Below are 19,080 nucleotides of genomic sequence, written 5' to 3'. Positions count from 1 at the left end.
ACAAAACTCTCTGTATCAGTTGGCCTGGCCTTGAGCCTTGACCCCCTCCTCCTTTTCTGGGCCTGGAATGCTGATGTGAAGTTTGGAGGTGCTACCGCCAGCAGAAGACCACGAGGTGGCAGGCAGAGGACCAAGAGCCAACACGGAGGAGGGCGAGTAGGAAATGGAAACAGCCTGGATCCCAAGGGCATTTCTACGCTCAAACCCAAGCCAAACCCTCTACATTTAGAACAAGATTTAGACCAACAGGAGGGGTTCCCAGGGCACCCAGGCTGGGAAAGCCCAGCAGGGGCCCCTCCTCGACTAGACTCCCACCGGCGCGGGTACGGTGGGCACTGGTACAGCCACACACTGAGAAGCAGGTCCTTCCACCGTCCTGCCCACAGGCCAGGCGCCCTGGCTGAGCACCAGCCGTGCCTGCCACCCTGTAAACAGTGCTGCTCTGATCATGGTCACGCTGCCCTGACTACCGTGCCCAGTGCTCAGAAGGACCCGGCCCCAAGCAGGAATCCTCCCAACCCAGCAATGCCCAGCCCTGCTTGACCATCACCCGGGGCCTGATGACTATGAGTGTTACAAGCCTGGTCCAGAGCCCTTAGGAAGGTCAGGCCTGAAGCAGCTCCACAGCCCAGCACCCCGGCCTCCTCCCTGCCCTTCTTCACTGCAGAACACTCCATGGCCATCAACCTGGCTCCCGTGGGCTCCTGCCGGACTCCTCCATCCCCTCCTGTTTTGGGCCCTGGCCCCCCTCCACACCCAGACCCGATCTGATTCCCTCCCTCCCACGGACACCACCATTAAGGAGCAAAGATTCTGAAACGATCTCAAGAAACCTACAGGTTGTGGCCGCCAGGGATTCGGGGCCATGGAGCCTGCATGCAAACGAACATGTGGCAGAGACTCCAAAACACAAGCATCAGCAGAAGCTGCCCAGCTGATGCAGGGAGGTCTGGGCCCCGTCTGCCCCACTGTGGAGCCCCGGGGCTTTGAAAGAGGTGGTATCAGTGCCAAGAACGCTGGACTGAGCGTTGGTATCATTGCACAGTCATTTTGAGCCTTGTTTTCCTTTTAAATGAGGTGACAAGTTACTCCCAAGACCCCTTTTAGTGCTGGGATGCTAACTCTTTTTTGGGGGTGAGATTCTCAATTTGGGGGACAGGTGGAGAGCCGAGAGTCTGTCCTCCCATCCCTACAGACTTCCCAGGAGAAAAATTATAAGCTCCTGAGGCGTAACCGGGATGGAAAGGAGAAGGCCACTCAAGGCGACAGGTTCCTCAGGGCACGAGGGTCTCCGGGCCCAGGGCTCACCGCTGCAGCACGGCATCTGAGCTGATCGTCCGGTCCTCCAGCACGCGGAAAGCCGGCAGCTGCACCACGAACACACTGCCGCTCTCGGTCCCCAGGTAGAGCAGCTGGCAGGAGGAATGCGGCAGGACCACAGTGATCTGTGTGGCACTGGGGGCGGCCCTGCAGACGGGAATGATGGTCCGTGAGCTGGCCCTGCCCCGGCAGGGGGGACCCACAGATAGGATCCCCCGACTCCCTCTGCGGCCCCAGGGAAGGCCATGCCTGCCGGGGGAAGCAGGCCCGTGAGGTCCTTTGATGGGGTCCAGCGACTCAGGCCCGGACAAACATATTTGTTTTTTTTCTGCCAAGACAGGAGACAGATAGCAGAGAGCTGGGGCTAAGAAGCAGAAAAAAATCCCTTGGTGCCTCCCGCGTAGGCTCTGTGTGGGGATGGGGGGAGGCGGGCCACAGCCCTGCCAGCTCCTCCCAGGGCACCCTGGAGTTGGTGCACGGGTCAGGCTGGCTAGGAGAGCAAGAAGACTGAGTTCTTACCCTGGGGGGCCACGCAGCGTGAAACTCTCATCTTCCTGCAGCTCTGACACCCCGCCTTTGACCTTCAGGCTCCACAGGTGCAGGCTGTTGTCGTCCAGCAGGGTGACCAGCTGGCACTAGGCAGGAAACGGGGCAGAAGCGTGCTGTCTTGTTAACCAGGGAGGGACAGCATTCACCGTGACCTTTACACACTGGGGCGGCCCAGCCTGTGCGGGTCATTTCAAAGAGCCCCAGAACCAAGAGACCCCTGGCTACTGTTAGAGTGGCCGTGAACCACAGCTGGGGAAAGGCAGGTTTGTCCCGGGTCCTCCCATCAGCACCAAACCCAGGGCCACCAAATGCCTGCCTTTCCATACATCCTTTCTGGGAGATGGGAAAGTCAGAAGGGCATGGGGGCAGGGGGGCCTCACCTGGCCAGGCAGGAAGTGGATCTGCACTACCGCATTGTTCTCACGGTGCAGCCCCATGAACTCCACCCCTGGGGCACCATAGCTAGGAGTAGCAGGCTCAGGAAAAGCTCCAGAAGGCAGGACACCACCCATTGGCCTGCCCGCTGGGCCCACGTGGCAAGGAGTGTAAATACCCAGCAGCAGAGAAGGGCTGCTGGATGGGGGGGGGGTGTTTAGGGTGGGGAGGGGACAGCAGGGGGCATGGCCTGAAGGCACTGGGCCAGTAACCTGACCCCTGAGGGTAAAGCCAGCCAACCAGGGAGAGCTGTCGCAGCCAGGAAGGGCGAAGCATTATCCTGGCAACTGCTAGGCTGTTCACTGTACCCCTGGCCCCGCCCCACCGAAACCCATAACCTGAACTGCAACAGGCTGTCAGCTACCACATGGCGGCACCTGTGAGAAGACGCACAGGGCACCCGTGGGCCCACCTACGGCAGTCATGGCCGTGAGTCTTGGCGCTGAGAATCGTAACCAGGATATGGCCGTGGCCTGGCGATGATTAACCAGCTGAGGGCGGGCTGAGTCGGTGGAAGCCGGGCCTCTGCCCTCCTGTGTACACACCCCCTGCAGCCTTGTGCTGCTGACTTGCACCCCCAGGCTCCCCGCACCTGCCCTGCAGCAAAGGAGGGAGTTACAGCTTTACTGGAGGAGGTGCCGGCTGGGCTGTCCACGGGTGGTCCCCCACCTCCCAATTCCCCTAGGTCCCACCCTGGGGGCTCAGGTCAGATTCAGGGGTGGGACTCCCAGACTCGTAGCGCAGCCTAGGCCAGGGGACCCGAGCAGCGATTCTCCATCCTGGGACCTGTGGGCTTGCCTCTGAAATGGACCCACTGGACCACGTCCAGCCTCAGGCCAGGGAAGGACTGTCCCCACCAACTAGGAGTCCACTCTCCTCTCCGTGTGTGTGTGTGTGTGTGTGTGCGTGTGCGTGTGTGTGTGTGTGTGTGTGTGTGTACACGCGGGGGGTGTGTGCAGGGTCGGGGGTAGAATCTGGAAGAGTAGCTGCCTTAGCACAGCTCCTCTAACCCAAGGCCACCCTGTCTCTGGTTTGGACAGAGCCCTGGGCCCAGTCTACCGATCATTGGGGGTGGGGCCCATCCCTGGCCTCCACTTACTGCGTTCGGGGCTGACTCCTAAGAGGGTATTTGGAACATGCCGGGAACAAGAGGGGTCAACTGCAACTTGGCTTTTCTATGGAGAGTTGGGGGAGTCCTTCCTGAATCTCACCAATGCCAAGGCCCCGGCCCTTCCAGGGCATCCCTGGGTGGGAGCTGGGAGAACGGAAAGGATACAGCTTGATGGCTCCGGAGCGGGTGCCGATGGCCAGGATGCGCAGAGAGGGGCTGTAGCCGAGGGCGCTGGGCTGGTGCGGGAAGCCATGCTCCACCGTCTGCAACAAAAACCAGGCAGGCATGGGCCTGTAGATACGTCCCCTCTGCTCTTCCATGGCCGGGGGCAGGAGGTCAGTGCCGGAGGGAGGAGCCGCAGCAGAGAGCCACCCCCAGCAGGAAGAAGGAATTCAGTCTCGTTCAGGTCCCCACCGGGACCCACCTGGGCCCCACCCTCAGTCCATTCCTGACCCGGTCCTTGGCCACATGGCCCTCCCTGGGAGCTCATTCTCCCGGGACACCGTGCTGGCCCCTTGCTCTCCAGGAATCTGACCTGGTTCCTCCACCACCCGTACTGTGGGCCATCCACCCAGCCCTCCTGCAGGGGTGCGGGGGAAGCTCTGGGGGGCTGGCACAGGGGAGGCACCAGGTGGCTCAGGAAGCCCAGCTGCCCTGCAGCTCCAGGCGGGCCCCTGGGGTCCGACGGAACGCACAGCTGCCCCTCCCGACTCTGGGCCGCCTGAGGCTCCTCCAGCACTGAACGTCTGCTCCGTCTCAAGGGCCTCGTTGCCACTGTGAGTTCTCTTCCACCATCTTCCCAGGGAGGAAGCTTCTGGAGTGTTGTTGCAGACACATGCCTTGGCTCAGTTCTTATTATAGAAATAATACGTACTGTAGAAAACTTGGAACATATAAAGGAGTTTGAAAAAGAAGACAAAAGTCACCCACACGCCCACGACTGGAGTAACCCTTCCTAACAAGGGTGTGTATCCGACTGTAAGCGTGTATGGGCCTATACTTAAAAACAGACACCTCAGAGAAAGACAAATGCTGTATGATATGACTTATATGTGGAATCTAAAAAATACAACAAACTAGTGAATATAACAAAAAAGAAGCAGACCCACAGATATAGCGAACAAACTAGTGATTACCAGTGGGGAAGGGTGTTAAAATTTTTTTTAGATTTTGGGACTTCCCTGGTGGTTAAGACTCGGCGCTTCCACTGCAGGGGGTGAAGTTTCAGTCCCTGAACTAAGATCCTGCATGCAGCGCGGTATGGCCAAAAAAAAAAATATTACATATATATATATATATATATATATATATATATATATATATATACACACACACACATAATTTTAAAATGTTTTAAATAAAAAATATGAATAAAATAAAATAAAAACATATAGGAAAGGACAAAAAAAACCCCCAGAGACCTAACTGGGACCATGCCACATGAATATACATACAGACACATAGCTCTGTGGTCTGTCTTTCCACCTATAGCCAGCCCAGGCTGTTAAAAGCAGTAAAACGACTTTTATTTTTCATTTTCATCACATGGTATGGCTTGCGGAATCTCAGTTCACCAACCAGGGATTGAACCCGGGCCACGGGCAGTGCCGAGTCCTAACCACTAGACCACCAGGGAACTCCCTAAAACGACTTTTAAACGGCTGAAGAATATTCCTCGGGGGGGGGGGTGCCCTAACTCACCAGGCCTCTGTTATTGAACATTTACTTTGTTTTTAGAGGTTTTGTAATTGCCAGTTGCATCGATGACTATTCTTGGGCTCCTATCTCTGCCTGCAACTCAGTATTTCCTTAGGCAGGTGTCCCAGGGGTGGAATTACAGGTTAAAGAGGTATGGATGTAAGCACTAGAGATTGAGATTGACAAACCATCTTCGGGAATGTTTCCGGTTGTTTCTCAGTCAGCTAACCCCACTCCACCCACCCACCCCCACCTGCCAGGGGATACTGAACCTGTAGAGCTATAGATTCAAGCAGGACAGAGGATGCCAGCCAGCGATTTCAAAGTTTTGTGTTTTTTTTTTTAAACCATGGAGACTGCCCTGCAGAAAAAGGGTGCACCAATGAGGCAGCTCTCCCTGAAGCCCAAGGCTCTACTCTGGGCTTCACCTGGCCTCCAAGGAGCAGAAAGAGATAAGTCCTGGTGACAGCTGGCACGACAGCTTAGCAGACCCAACTGCTTAGCTGCCTGCCTGCCCACCCAGGCCAGTGGCTCGCGGAAGGGGGGCCCTGTGCTGGGGTTGGCCCAGGGATGAGAGCTCCAAAGAGTGCCTATTCTGGGGATACGTAGGTGTGAGGGCCTCACAGGCTTGGTTCTCTGCCGGGAACACAGTCTGCCCTGCAAATGGCTGTACCTGGAAGGGTCAGCTGGGAGGACAGCAGCACCCCAGCAGGAGCCCTCCCCCCCCCCCCCGCCCGGCCCCCCAGGTTCTTGTTCAGCTATGTAAAAAATGCAGAGCCTGGAAAAGCCTTGGGGAGATAGCAGGGTATCTGGAATGTAAACATTTCCCAGGAAAAGGAGGGCAGGGCTCGAGACTCCGTGTGTGGGACGAGCTTCCCCAGGAGCCCCCACTAGGCCTCGGCTGGCCCCAGGCTGCTGGGGCCTCGGGAAGTCAGAGACCGGAGCTCCAGAGAAGGTTCCTGGGAGACAGCATTCTCCCATCATCCCCAGCAGCTGCAGCTCAGGATCACAGTGTCTGGAATTTGGAGGACTCTGGGGGAAACACCCAGCAGGAGCCTGGTGGCCAGCAGGGGCCCAGACCCTGATGCCCAGTACAACAGCCACAAGCCGTGTGTAGATCCTGAGCACTTGCAATGTGGCAAGTGCCACAAAGGAACTGAACTTTTAATTTTATTTAATTTCCATTAACTTAAATTCAAGGATGGACCCTTAACTCAGTAATTAGAAAACTTCCCAGGTATGTTCTTGGGTTCCAAAGGAACAGGGGCTGGAGTCAGGCAGACCAAAGCTTTGAATCTCCTCTTTCAGCTGTAAATCTTCCAAACTCTAAATATAGATCACATATTCCTAAAGAAAATTTAATGGCCAAATTGAGATGTCCTGTAAGTAAAAAATGTACCTTTGTATTAAACAAAAAATACTACGAAAAAAATCTAATATCTATTGCCTACATGTTGAAACAATAATATTTTGGATATATTGGATTCAACAGAATATGTTATCAAAATAATGTCACTTGTTTAAAAAATTTATAATGCACTTCTACAACATTTTAAATTACATATGTCTCATATTATATTCCTATGGGACCGAGGTGCTACCCTAGACATTTTTACCTCGGGCATCAGCAGGAAAGTCAAGCCAAAGAGAAAACAGCCTGCAGCTTTTTGTCAGGTGCTCAGGCCACACGTTACCCTATCAACTCACTGGCAGGAAGTTCTCCTGACATCTCACCTGAGTCCCACCTGCTGCAGATCAGCTCTCTCCCCAAACCCAGAGGGAGACAAAGGTCAGGCCCATCGTTCAGTCACTCATACTCATTCCTCATTTCTTCAGGGTCCGGAGGACACTATGCCACCCCTCACTCCCGAACCACCTTCTTTTCCATAGGCTGGTTTCAAAAGAACAGGAACTGAGTCAGGCCCATGAAACTTAGAATCTCCAATACCACCTAAAAGGTGAGTGGACTTGGACGAGCTGCTTTGCCTCATTTCACGTGTGGTAACCGGGATGATGCTAATGACCGCACTGAGCGGGGCTGTCCTTGGCTCCAAAAAGACGAGCCTCAGGACAACCGCCTGACCATGGCTGGAGGGCTCGGCTGGCCTCACAGCGCACACAAGCTTTCCCTTCCTTCAAAGGTTCTCCCTCATCCCCTCGTATCCCTCAGGGCATCTTCTCCAAGTTGACCAAGGGTCCCTCAAAAACAAAATAAGAGGAGGGAACTTCATGGTGACCCTAACTGGCTGGGGCCAAGAGGGTGGATTCAAATGTAAATAGCGTGGTGACAGGGGATTCCCCAGGTCCCAGAGGGGAAGCGACCCTGCTTCAACATGCAGATAAGACCCACAATCCCTGAATGAGGCAACATGATACGATGAGGTAAAGCGAGTCATGAGGTCAGGGAACTGGTCGGGCAAGGAGGCGTGGGGACCCCAGGCCAGTTACTAGAGGCCCAGGGGGTCTTGCTGGGGATGAGGAAGGGAGTGATTTGGATATGGGGAGAGAACAGAGGTCAGTTAATTGGGGGAACGGGGAGAAGCCTGGGGAAGCAGGAAGTTTCCACGAGGCCCCTCTGCCTGCGCTCCGGCTGCCTCCCAAGGTGGGGTGCCCTTCCCATCCCCTGGTTCCCCCTCCCTCCGAGTCCTAACAGCCTTTTAAGACGTGGTTCCCCCCACTGGAGCAGCAGGTCCACGTGGACAGGGACCCCTCCAGGCTGGTTTAGGATTTAGGCACAGTTCCAGGACCCCGGAGCATAGAAGGTATCTGACCTCCCTTAAAGAAAGCAGCCCCCGGGGCACAGGAGGCACTCAGCCCCAGGGGGGGTCCTGTTGTGGACTTCCAAGGCACACAGCAACCCCGATCAGCCCTCCGCCCAGGACACCGGGCCCAGGGTTCCAGGGCCGGCCCTCCCAGCCAGAGACCCCAGCCGCCTCCAGCTCAGGTTCAAGCTAGGAGGCTGACCAAAGTGGGGTGTCCTCCCCTACCTCCCGAGCTCAGCATCCAGCCTACCTGGCACTGCCCCCACCCTGCTACCTGGCTCAGGTGACCTCTGCCAAGGGAAGAGAGAACAATGAACTCTTTTGACAGAGAGCTGGGAACGGAGAGATTTCTAGGAGCCGCCAAACTGCAACATTAGCCCGGTGTGGGAGGCAGAGAAAGCCCGTCTGTCTCACACCGGCTCCGGGACCCCATTTCAGGTTCCCGGAAGGGAGAGAGCAAAGGTGGTTTGTCTGAGAGCGAGGGGCCCTTCGTCCTGCCCCCAGCAAGGGGGGACCCTGTCCAAGATCGAGGGCTGAGGAGTCCCTAGCACTTGCTGGGGGGGCAGGAAGGAAGGCTGCCCAGGGGCACGGGGTGGGAGGGTGCGCAGGGGGTGGGCCGGGGGACAGGGAGGCACTGCCCCGTACTGGGTGTGGTCAGCCCAGATTCCTGGCGGTGGCAGCAACCTGGCCCTCCCTGTGCGGCCGTCACCTGACACCAGGGGCCCAGCCATGCAAAAGCCAAGACCCAACCGCCTGGCCCTGGACGGGGCAGCTGGTCAGGAACACACTGTTTGTTCTGGGCCTGGAGTGGGGGAGGGTGGCCCAGGCAGGAAGGGCGGCCAGCGGGCTTCACCAGGGGAGGCAGGGCCTCGAGGATATTTTCAAGGAAGGGGTTTTAATTTAACATGCGCTTACGTCCCCTTGTCCCCTCGGAGTCGCTTCCTCCCTCCTGAGGCGCCCAGTGGGTCCCGCAGTCCTCTCATTTGGTCCTCAGTGGCCCTGCTGGCACTGCCAGCTGACCTCTCTGTCTTCCCAACAGGCCTGAGGACCCGGCATCCGGCACAGGTGAAGAGACGGAAGGCCGCACCCTGCGGCCACACGGCCGTGGGCAGATGGAACCGGCAGCCGCATCCCCAGCCGGTGCCCCCTCCCGGTACTCAGGTTGTGCAAGCCTGGAGGCCTCAGTTTCCTCACCTGCAGAGTGGGAACAGCACCCACCTGTGAGTCATCAGGAGGCTGAGGTGAAGGCAAGGCAGACCCTGTAGGGCATCAGCTGTGTGTGGGTGCCATTCAAAGCAATTTAACTCAGCCCACCAATCTGGGTGTAGGGGTGATTATAACGCCCACTTTACAGATGAGGAAACTGAGGAGCAGAGAGGTTAAGTAACGTTTCTGCAGTCACTCAGTGAGGAAGCAGCACAGCTGGCATCTAGACCCAGCCGCCTGGCTCCACAGTCCCCGCCCCAACCACTGCACCACCTGGCCCCTTTGCTGCTTGGCATGGAGCCCTTGGTAAACCGGAGCTGCCCCTCGGGCAATCAGTCCCCAGCAGGGGTTTCAGAGCATCTGTCCACAGACACAGCTCCTTCCCAGGTACCAAAGCCGAAGAAACAGGACATGCTGCTCTAGGCCCCCGGGGTCCATGTCCCTGCTCTCTCTGAGGCACCTCGCTTGGTGTGGGTGTCAAGGATTTGGGCCAGAAGGTACTGGAGGGAGAGGCCCAGCTGGAGTCTGCAAGCCTCTTGGACTGGCCTATGATGGTGCCACCGTCCCACCTCCCAGCTCACTGCCCTGCAGACCGGCACTTCTGGGATGGACGCTGCCTACTTCCCCAGACGTGAGGCTCAGAGCTCCAGCTCTGTGTATCCCACTGTCTGCTGGGACCCGCCCTCACCTGAGGGTGCCAAGATTCTCCAAACTGAACCTCGAGCCAGATAACATTCACAGAGCTGTGCTGATACTGGAACCACTAGCCACTTAGGCCCTTCAACTCATACATTAACTCGTTTAATCCGCACACCAACACGGTGGGGTGGCTTCTGTGACCCTCTCCACTTAGAGATGAGTAACTTGTCCAAGGTCACCCAGCTGGTGAACCCAGGGAGTCAGGTGCCCAGGTTGGCGCCACTCACCCCTAGGCAAGACTGCCTCTCGATAAGTGGATGATCATCATTGTTGCTATTCTGTCCAAATCGAATGTATCACTTTCCTCAACCCTGCTCCTCGCCCCTCCTGGGCTCCCCAACCCAGGGGGTGGTACCACTGCCCAGCCAGGATGCAGGACACCCACCTCCCTTCCCTCCTACGCTCCGTCTATCACCAGGTCTCATCAACCTCTTGCCCTAAATAGCTCTCAACCAGGGGCTATTTTACTGGCCAGGGGACACTGGGCAGTGTCTGGAACATTTTTGGCTGTCACGTCTTGGGGAGACAGGGCCAGGGATGCTGCTAAACAGCCTCACAACTCAGTGGGCCCCCAAGGCCCCAAATGTCAACGGTCAAGCCCTGCGCCCCAATCCCACTGCTGGGCCCCAGTCAGTCAATGCAACGTCTCCTAAGTGCTCTGAGCTTACCTGCTCCTGACTGAAGGGCAGAGAAAAAAAAAAAAGGTCCCAGAGTTACCTCCTCTAAGTCATAAATGAGATCGCTCACTCCCCTGCTCAAAACTCACCAGGCTCCGCTGTGTCAGACCCAGATTCCCAGGTTCCAGCCTCCCTTGATCCCACAGCTGACCTCACAGCCAGGGGGCCGGGGCAGGGCTGGCGTGGGTAGGACCACCCAGGCTCCCAAACCTTCCAGGATCTGGACTCACCCTCCAAGCCCAACCCTTCGGGCTCCACCATTCACCCAGAACCTAGATGAGATGAGTCTAAGCCCCTCTCCTCCCCAACAGCCCCCACAAGACTTTCCCCTCCAGGAAGTGGAATTTTAGACCGTCAGCCCCCTTCCTTCCACCAGACTATAAATGTCCTGGAGGGCAAAGGTCTTGTCTGAGATTCCCAAAGCCCCAGTGCTGGGCTGTGTAGGTACTCAATGCATGCTTCTTGGAAGTGAATGGGAGGAAGAAGGAATTCCAGGAGCCTCCCCTCCCCCTCCCCAGCCAGGCCTGGGGGTGGGGCAGTCCAGTTTGGGGGCACGGGTGCAGGGGGGAGGCATGACTCTTCTGACCCAGCCCCACCCCAGCCCCACCCTGCTGCTGCACAGTTGGAACTTGGGGCAGGGGTTCATCCCTCTTCACTGAGCCTGTCTATCCGGTTTCCACTGGAATTGGCCACCTTTTTGGGCTGTGAGATCCCAGCCTCATCAGCGGCAATGGAAGGCGACAGAGGTCACCCAGGCGCCCAGGCGGATGCTGAGGTTCTGAGACCCACACCCAACACCCATAGGCTGCTCCCTTGTAAGTGAGAATGGCAGGCCGCCGGGGCCAGAGATCCCCCATTTGTAACATATGCACGCCTACATCCCAAGGCCCAAAAGCCGTGCCCACAGCTTCCTTCCCCCAGTGGGAGGAGGTGTTCATTTAGGGAAGCCCTGATCCCAGAGGCAGTAGCCTCACAGCCACAGGTCAAGAAAATCAGAGGAAACCGGCAGAGCAGGTTGGGAGCCTGACTCGCCTCGAGCAAGCCCCCGGGAGCTCTCTCTCCCTGGGAGGCAGGCAGCCCCTGAAAACAGCACCTGACGCTCCCGGACCACTGTGCCTAGCACTTCAATGATCTAATTCCGTGTAATCCTCATAGCAAGCCTATGCAGTGGGTGATGGGCACAGGGTCATCCAGCTTCTAAGTGGCTAAGCTGAATTGGAAGCCCACCCGTCAGCATGTCCTGGAGGGGGGACCCCTGAGGGGAAGAGCATTTTGCTTCTGCCCTTCCTGCAGTCCACCTTCCAGGGTGGAGGGAAGCTCAGGCATGGAGGCCAAGGGCCTAGATCAAAGCAGAGGTGAGAGGAGCTAATTACCCCGAACCGGCTGCGGATTGCTAGGTGGCCTCCGAGCTAATAAACCACCCTGCGTTCCTTCCCCTTTACAGGCCAGCCCCCAGGGAAGCCCCATGATCCTGGGTAAGAGGACACCCGCTTGGGGAGCCTTAGGAGCAGGTGTGGAGCTGGGGTGGTCAAATGCCAACCCCGGTACCTTCTCCCAGGTGCCTCTCCCCACTCACCCAGGCCTACAGCCGGCCAGAAGGAATCATGTGTTCTGCCTGCAGGGAAAGCTGTGTTTTCCTCTGGGGGTAATTTGAGGAGGGAGGGAACGGCCATGGCCTGTGGCCCCAGGGCTCCAAGGAAACTGGCATCACAGGAACATCGTTATACTTTGCAGGGTTCAACGCACTTTCACCTTTCCCAGCCCTAGGCCTCCTCCATAACCCCGTGAGGAGGGAGGCAGGACAGGTTGTTTTATCCCCATTTTACAGGTGGGGAAACTTAGGCTGGAAGAGGTGGGGTGACCTGCAGAGGTCACACAGCCAGCGAGAGACATGGGACAAGGAGAGCTGACTCCTGGGCATCCTGTCACCCTTTCCCAGGAAAGCCTCTAACCAGACCCCATTTCCAAAATCCAATTCCCAGGAGGCATAGCAGGCAGTGCCAAGTAAGTACCTTAGTCCAGGTAAAAGTGACCCCAGTGCCAACCCCAGCCTGTGGGGAGGGCGATACCTTTTGTTTGTTTGTTCGGCCATGCAGCGCAGCTTGCGGAATCTTAGTTCTCCAACTAGGGATCGAACCCGTGCCCTCGGCAGTGAGAGCGTGGCGTCCTGACCACTGGACCGCCAGGGAATTCCCTGGGCGCGTGACCCCTTTGTGCCCGCCATAAACGCCCAGCTGGCCCTCCACTCCCCTTACCTTGTTAAACTGGAAGAGGTCCCGCTTGAGTCTCTCCCTCGCAGGGTCATGTCCCGGCCTCAGGAACCTCCTCATCTTGCTGCACGCGGCCCCCTGGGGAAAGGGGGGCAGCTGCTGAGCACTGGGCAAAGGAGGCCCGGCGCCCCAGAGCCCGACCCAGCGCCCAGGCCCGCTCGCCCAGCTTAGGCAGCCTCTCCCCAATCACGGCAGGCGGCCGCCCCCTGGCCGGGCCAGCTTCACCCTCGGCTTCCCCGCTTCACCCTCGGCTTCCCCACGCCTCACGCCCCATCCATGGAGCGCGGTTCCCTGAGAGGAAACCCGGAGGGAGCTCTGGACCTGGAGGCCGGAGCTGGTTAATGCTCTGACGCTTGCTCCCGGCCACCTGTGGCCTAATAAAGCCAACAGGAGAAGCTGGGGGAGGAAGCCATTTAGCCCGGCTTTATGGGAACAAGGAGGGCCAGAGGCCCTGAGGTTTTAAAGCTTAATTGTTAACCTGTTTTCTGAAAAACCATAAAACTCTGGCTAAACAGAAAGGGCAACTTCACAAGCCTCTGTCTCCAGAGCCGCCTGGAAGGTGGGAATGCAAAGGCTGTCCACCTGGGCTCCCAGATCAGAACCCCGATGGGGGAGGGGAAATGCCCCGACAACTCCAGGCCAGGGCCCAGCAGAACTCCCTCAGGGGGGTCAGCACACCTGGGCAGATTCTTCCTTCTAACTTCAGGGAAGGCTCTCCAGCGACTCTGGGCTTAGGCTGCTCCCACCCGCCACAGCCGTCCGGAACCTGAGTGAGCGAGGTGCACAGCACACAGTCGGGGGGTGCTGGCCCATCCCACCCCCCAGCCGGGGCCCACGGTGGAGCTGGGCCCGCCCCCACGGCTGCTGGGGGTCTCTCTCTGGAAGCCCAGGCTTCCAGGCTGCCCCACCTCTCACCCTCAGCTCTGGCTATCCAGTTCCAGCTCCCCTGGGCTCTGATGGGGTGTGCTCGGAAAGGCTCCCTTTCCCATGGGCCCAATGGAGACTAATCAGGAGAAGAAATCTGCTCCCAATAAAGAAACCAGCTCAAGGCCCCAAAACTGTCCTCCCACCATAGAGTGCATTCCCAATCCAAGGGGAACTATTTCTGGCTCATCCTTGGGGGAAGGGGGTGGGATCACATGTGCTCCAGCTTCCGGCTTCCAGGAGCACAACCTCCCACTGACCACAGGACACCAAGGCCCGTCCTCGGAAACACAGGGGCTCAGGCCCACCCTGGAAATGGCTCCATTCACGCCTGACACTATAAGGGAAGGAGGCAAAGCCAGTCTCTGCCCTGGAGGAGCTCCCTCTGGGGTAGCAGCAGGTCAAGACAGGACAGTGCACAGTGCCGAGCACCCTGATGGGGAGGCACAGGGGCACCCGGCCCAGACTGGGAAGCAGGGGAGTGTCCTACGGGAGAAGAAGGTGGTTAAGCTGAGACCCGAAGGATGCCCTGAAGTTTCTGGCTTCTTGAAAGGTGACAAAAATTAACCATCAGGCCAGGGCTTTGCATATGCATGGACCCTGGCAGGCACATGGGTGGCAGAGCTGGAGGGACTTTCTGGCAGAGAGGCATGTCCCAGGGCAAGTCCAAACATCTCCAGCTGGGGACAGGCGGGGACCAGCCCTCTGAGCACCTCACCTTCTGGGGACACCAAAAAGGCCACCACTTGTGAGAGGGCTGGAGAGTAGAGGTCTGTGCCTGCACATTTTGGGGGAGCCAGTGGGGAGCCCCACTTCTCCAAGGAACAGCAGGTAGTCGGGAAACTCCCAGTTGCTCACTTGACCCGAGGCCCCGCAGTGGGTTCAGGGAACATACACGGGAAAGTCCCGGAGGCTCCTGGGCCTGGGAGTGAAAACAGACTCGGGGCCTGCAGCGACCTCGGCCTCCTGGACAAACAGCTGGGCTGGTGGCCTTGCATTCCAGCCATGGGGGAGGGTAGCGCCAGCTCATCAATCTGCCACCCGAGGCTCCTGGCAATGCCCCCTCTCCCTCTCCCGGCCCAGGTCACTGGGTCAAGAAGCCAGAGGAAGCTGGGAGGGACGCCCTGGAGGAGGAAACGGGCCTGCGGACTCCAGGGAGAGGCCACCCTGGGCTCTGCCCCGGGGACCCTCTCAGGCTGCAGGGTGGGGACAAGAGGGCACAGGGCCATCTGTGCCAAGGACCCACATAGGCTCAAGGGTGACACCGCCCAGTCCCAGGGGCAGACGTGCAGGTAAGAGGGAGGGAGACAGGATGCGGAGCTGGGTGGGAGAAAGCCCCACTCGGGGAGGGAGGGCGGGCACTCCATCCACCCGGCTGCCCCTTGCAGCCCCTGCTGCCTACCAGGCACTGAACCAAACCTTTGTGCGTTAGAACAAGGTGCACCTAAACCTCATCCTGGATGTTTGTTCTCCTTCCAGAAGCCTCCCTGGAAGGTGACTGGAACATCCCCACGTAGCAGACATGGAAAGAAGACCACAGAGGCTGGGCAACTCATCCAAGTCACTAAGAAGGTACCAACAGAACTGAGATTTGACCCCAGGTACGGCGAATTCCCCAATCTTAGGGCTCTGGGAGGCAGCAAAGGATGTGCAGACAGGACAGAGGATGCCTAGTTACAGCCGTGCAGTTCAAAGGCGCAGACACATGCAGACACACACACTCCCACATGCCTTCAGCTCAGAGCCAAGCAAGCAGTGTGGGTCCTGGCCTCTGGTGAGGTCTGGCTGGGCAGGGCCAGGGGCCCTTGCCTGGACCTGCCGCTCATTCCAGCTGGGGGCTGGAACACCACTGGCCTGGGGTGACGGAGCCAGGTCCTTCGGCGTAGCTCCCAGCACAGAAAAACTGCCCATGTCAAGGCATTAAAAAGGGCCATCCCTTCTTGAAGGCGGACAGGTCTGGGACTAGCTGGACTTACCTCCAAGCAAACCCTCAGCTCCACTCACCCCAGGCAAGAGGTTCTCTGCGGAGAAGCTTCAGGAACCTGGGCCTGGAGCTTCCTGGTGTGGAACAGATCCTATCTACTCAACCCACTCCTGAGGGGGGCAGGGAGACGTAAGGGAAAGAGCCCAGGGCTTGGGACCCTTAAGCACCACAGCTCAGCTCCTCCAAGCTGGGTGGCAGCTCCTCGAGGTCCAGAGAGCTTGTCTGCTGCAAGCAGTGGGAGCAATGGCAGAAGCCAGTGCCTGGCGTGGAGCAAACACTGTCTGAGGACTGGGCATGCGACTGTGACAGACAGACAAGATCCTCCAGTTCACCAAGCTTACATCCTGGCAGGGGAGCGCAATGGCTAAGAGGTACACAAATCAGTCAGCGGGATGGTTTCAGAGAAAGCTCAGAGCCTACAAGAAAATAAGGGAAGATGCTCAGATCGAGCGACCAGGGTTTGGTGGTCAGAGGACTCAGTGAACCTTCCCGAGTATGGGTCTGCGCGTTTGCCGTTCCTTCTGCCTGGGGTTCTTTTCCTCCAAATACGAGCCTCCCCTCCCTTGCCTCCACTCCAACGTGCGCACGCTGAATGAACGAACAGAGGTGATAATACCTCCACCCAGTCCTGAATGGTAGGAAGCGGTCAGCCACGGGAGGATTCGGGGCAGGGCGTGTCAGGCACCTGGAGCGGGCTTCCGTGTGCCACGAGGGGCTGGGCGCAGGCAACGAGGAGGGATGACATGGGTCAGAAGGGGGGCCTGGTGGGCCACAACAAAAAGCTTCAGTTTGACTCTGCTGGGAACCCCCTGACCGTCCTGGGCAGGGGCCTGATGTGGTCCGCCCTCCCCTCCCCCACCCCATGTCCGCCTCTGCTTGGCCCTGTGTCCATCTCCTCAGCCCCCGCACCAGCCCCATTCACTGTGGTCTCCGTGCTTTTGTCTCCATGTTTCTCTCTGGTATAACCTTGCCCCTCAAGCAGCATACAAAAAATCACCTTCCCAAAATCGTCTCCCCCTGAACCCATCCGGACCGCGTTCACCGTGCTCCCTCAGCGCTTGACTGTGCCTTATGCTAAAATGATGCCTAAGACCACTGCGGACTCGGGCGCTCGTCTAGCTCTGTGGATGGTCTCCCCTGCCTTGTCGTGCTGGTCATTAAGCTGCTAGGAAAAATCAGAAGCAACCTACGCGGCCAACAACAGGGGGCAGGTGAAGGGTGCTCAGCCCGACGATGGAAAGGGTACAGTCATGAAAAGGGCAGGAGGGCTTCCCTGGTGGCGCAGTGGTTGAGAGTCCGCCTGCCGATGCAGGGGACACGGGTTCGTGCCCTGGTCCGGGAAGATCCCATGCCGCGAAGCGGCTGGGCCCGTGAGCCATGGCCGCTGAGCCTGCGCGTCCGGAGCCTGTGCTCCGCGACGGGAGAGGCCACAACAGTGAGAGGCCCGCATACCACAAAAAAAAAAAAAAAAAAAAAAAAAAAGAAAAGGGCAGGAGACGATGGCCATGGATGGAAACATATGTCCAATGTATCTAAGAGTCAGGTAGAATCTATTAAAAATATTTACATAAGTCGACAACACAGTGGAAGGGTTATGGGACTACTGGTGATGCTTTTTCTTCTTTCTGTTTATCTGCCTCCCAGGCAGGGGAAATAAGAGGATCACAGGGGAGGGGCCCAGGTGGTGGTCAGGTGTGAGGGCAGCCCTGCGCTCACAGTTGGCACTCAGTCCTGTTGGGGGATCGCTCCTGCCCCACCCACAGCTATGGACACCAAATGGGCACAGAGGCAGGGAGGAGACAGGTGCGTGGAGCCAGCTGTGTGACCTCAGGCTTCAGGGGCCCCGGGGTCCGGGGCGAAAGGATGTTACTAGCTTGCAGGCCGTGACCGGTGGAGCGGTTGTGAGCTTCAACAGGAAGGCCTGGGAGGGGCTGGCAAGCTCTCAGGTGCTGTATGTGTCAATGCCACTTTTACTGTGAGGGATGTGGGGGAAGAGAGCTCAGGGGCCCCCCAGGGTGAGGAGCCCCCAAGTCTGACGCCAAGGAGGGTCTGAGGCAAAGACTGGGGAAGGAAGGAGCTCCGAGGGTCCTGGCTTCCTGCGCCGGGGGTGCCACCTGGCTAGAGCACAACCCGTGCCGGGGGTGGGGGGGCTTCCTGAGAAGAAACACCTTCTCCGTCCGCTGAGCTTCTAAAGACTGCCCAACCTCGGCCTCCATCCCTGTCCACTGCGCCCTCTGTCCGTGTCCAGACCTACCTCTGAGCCGCCCTCCCTGCTCTGCCGGGCTCTCTGGTCCCTCGGGGGCGGGCGCTTAGGGTATAGGGCTGGCCGGGCCAGGAGGCTTGCTGACTTGTGGCTGATTCGTACTCATTCTCCCCACAGGTCTGCGCCGCGTGCGTGGAGCTGGCCTGAAGCGTCCCCCGCGGGCAGCTGACCCTGAGATTCCCTTCGCTCTCACTGCTCTAATCATCCAACACTGTTGCCCACCAGCAAAACATACCAGGGCCTAGAATTGGTCTCCCCACACCCTGATGTCCACGCCGTAAAAACACAGGAGAGCTGCGTACTTGGCAACAGGTTAGCAAATTCACACCCTGTCTTCCTTTCCCATCCTCTGCTCAGACCCTGTGTCAGGGACGCACCTAGACCTGCCCCCACCCCTGCATCTCAGGAGCTCAGGGCAGAGACCAGTGGAGGCAGAGAAGAAATAAATGCAGGTGAGTGGGCTTGTCTCGGCTCCCCGCTCTAAGCAGCGGGTCTGATTGTGTCACAGGGAGGAAGAAGGGGGTCCCCAGAGCAGATGGCTCGACCCACGCTGGCACTGTTTGGGGTGCCTGGGCCAATCTATCCCCAGGAGGCCAAGGCTTGGCCAAGCTGCATCAGCCAGTCCCGGAGGTGTGTGATGGGCCAGCCCCCTAGAAGGTCCCTCCACAGCCTGGGCATTTCCACTGAGCTGCTAAGCGAGGCTACATCCGGAAGCAGGACTCTGGACATCTCGGGCCCACGGGAGAGAAGGCTCTTGGAGCCACACTAGCACCTGCTCGTGTGCACGATCTCCGATCTCCGAGGGCACGCACGGCACGAGGTGCAGCCCCAGGCTCCCCTCTGCTCGTGCTTCCCACAGCCGGCTGCCGCTAAGCTGCCCTCCCTTCCCCGACATCCTGCGTGTGGCTTTGGCCTCCGTCTGCCGGGTGTGAGTACGCCCCTGCACCTCCCACGGCGGGGAGTGGTAAGAGAGGGCTGTAAGCAGCTGGGGCAGCTGCTGACCCTTGGGCACCTGTCCGTCCCAACTCAGATGCTCACGGCTGCTTTGCCAGCGCCTGAGTTATCCTGGGAAACCCAATCTCCCAGAGGCACCAGGCAGCCCCTGGCCAGGAGCTTAGCAACCAAACCTTGGCAGAAAGGGCACCTCTGTGGATGTGGAACTAGAACACAGAGAGAGAGGGG

The 19,080-nt window shown here is 58.3% G+C and overlaps 1 protein-coding gene across 8 annotated transcripts in view; it reads right to left on the bottom strand.

Annotated features, from left to right (window-relative positions):
• LLGL2 (LLGL scribble cell polarity complex component 2) overlaps positions 1–19,080 on the bottom strand; it is a 34,091-nt gene that overhangs the window by 9,856 nt on the left and 5,155 nt on the right. For 6 of the 8 annotated variants that reach the window (XR_014013898.1, XR_014013899.1, XR_014013900.1 and 3 more), the window contains 5 exons: positions 12,713–12,805; positions 3,581–3,678; positions 2,250–2,331; positions 1,840–1,955; positions 1,309–1,467 (listed from right to left, as the gene is read on the bottom strand). Coding sequence is in view for 2 of the 8 variants with exons in the window: in XM_081218115.1 (XP_081074241.1) it covers positions 1,309–1,467; positions 1,840–1,955; positions 2,250–2,331; positions 3,581–3,678; positions 12,713–12,787 (530 nt within the window). In the remaining 6 variants the exon portion in view is untranslated. Of the gene's footprint in view, positions 1–1,308; positions 1,468–1,839; positions 1,956–2,249; positions 2,332–3,580; positions 3,679–12,712; positions 12,806–13,405; positions 13,494–19,080 lie in introns of all 8 variants that reach the window. The other 2 variants (XR_014013897.1, XR_014013901.1) reach the window with 1 other exon arrangement.

Source organism: Mesoplodon bidens (assembly GCF_964165515.1).
Source record: "Mesoplodon bidens genome assembly, chromosome: 19".
Classification (NCBI taxonomy): domain Eukaryota; kingdom Metazoa; phylum Chordata; class Mammalia; order Artiodactyla; family Ziphiidae; genus Mesoplodon; species Mesoplodon bidens.
Note: the sequence above shows the minus strand (reverse complement) of the source record. Positions and strands in the feature narration are given on the sequence as shown.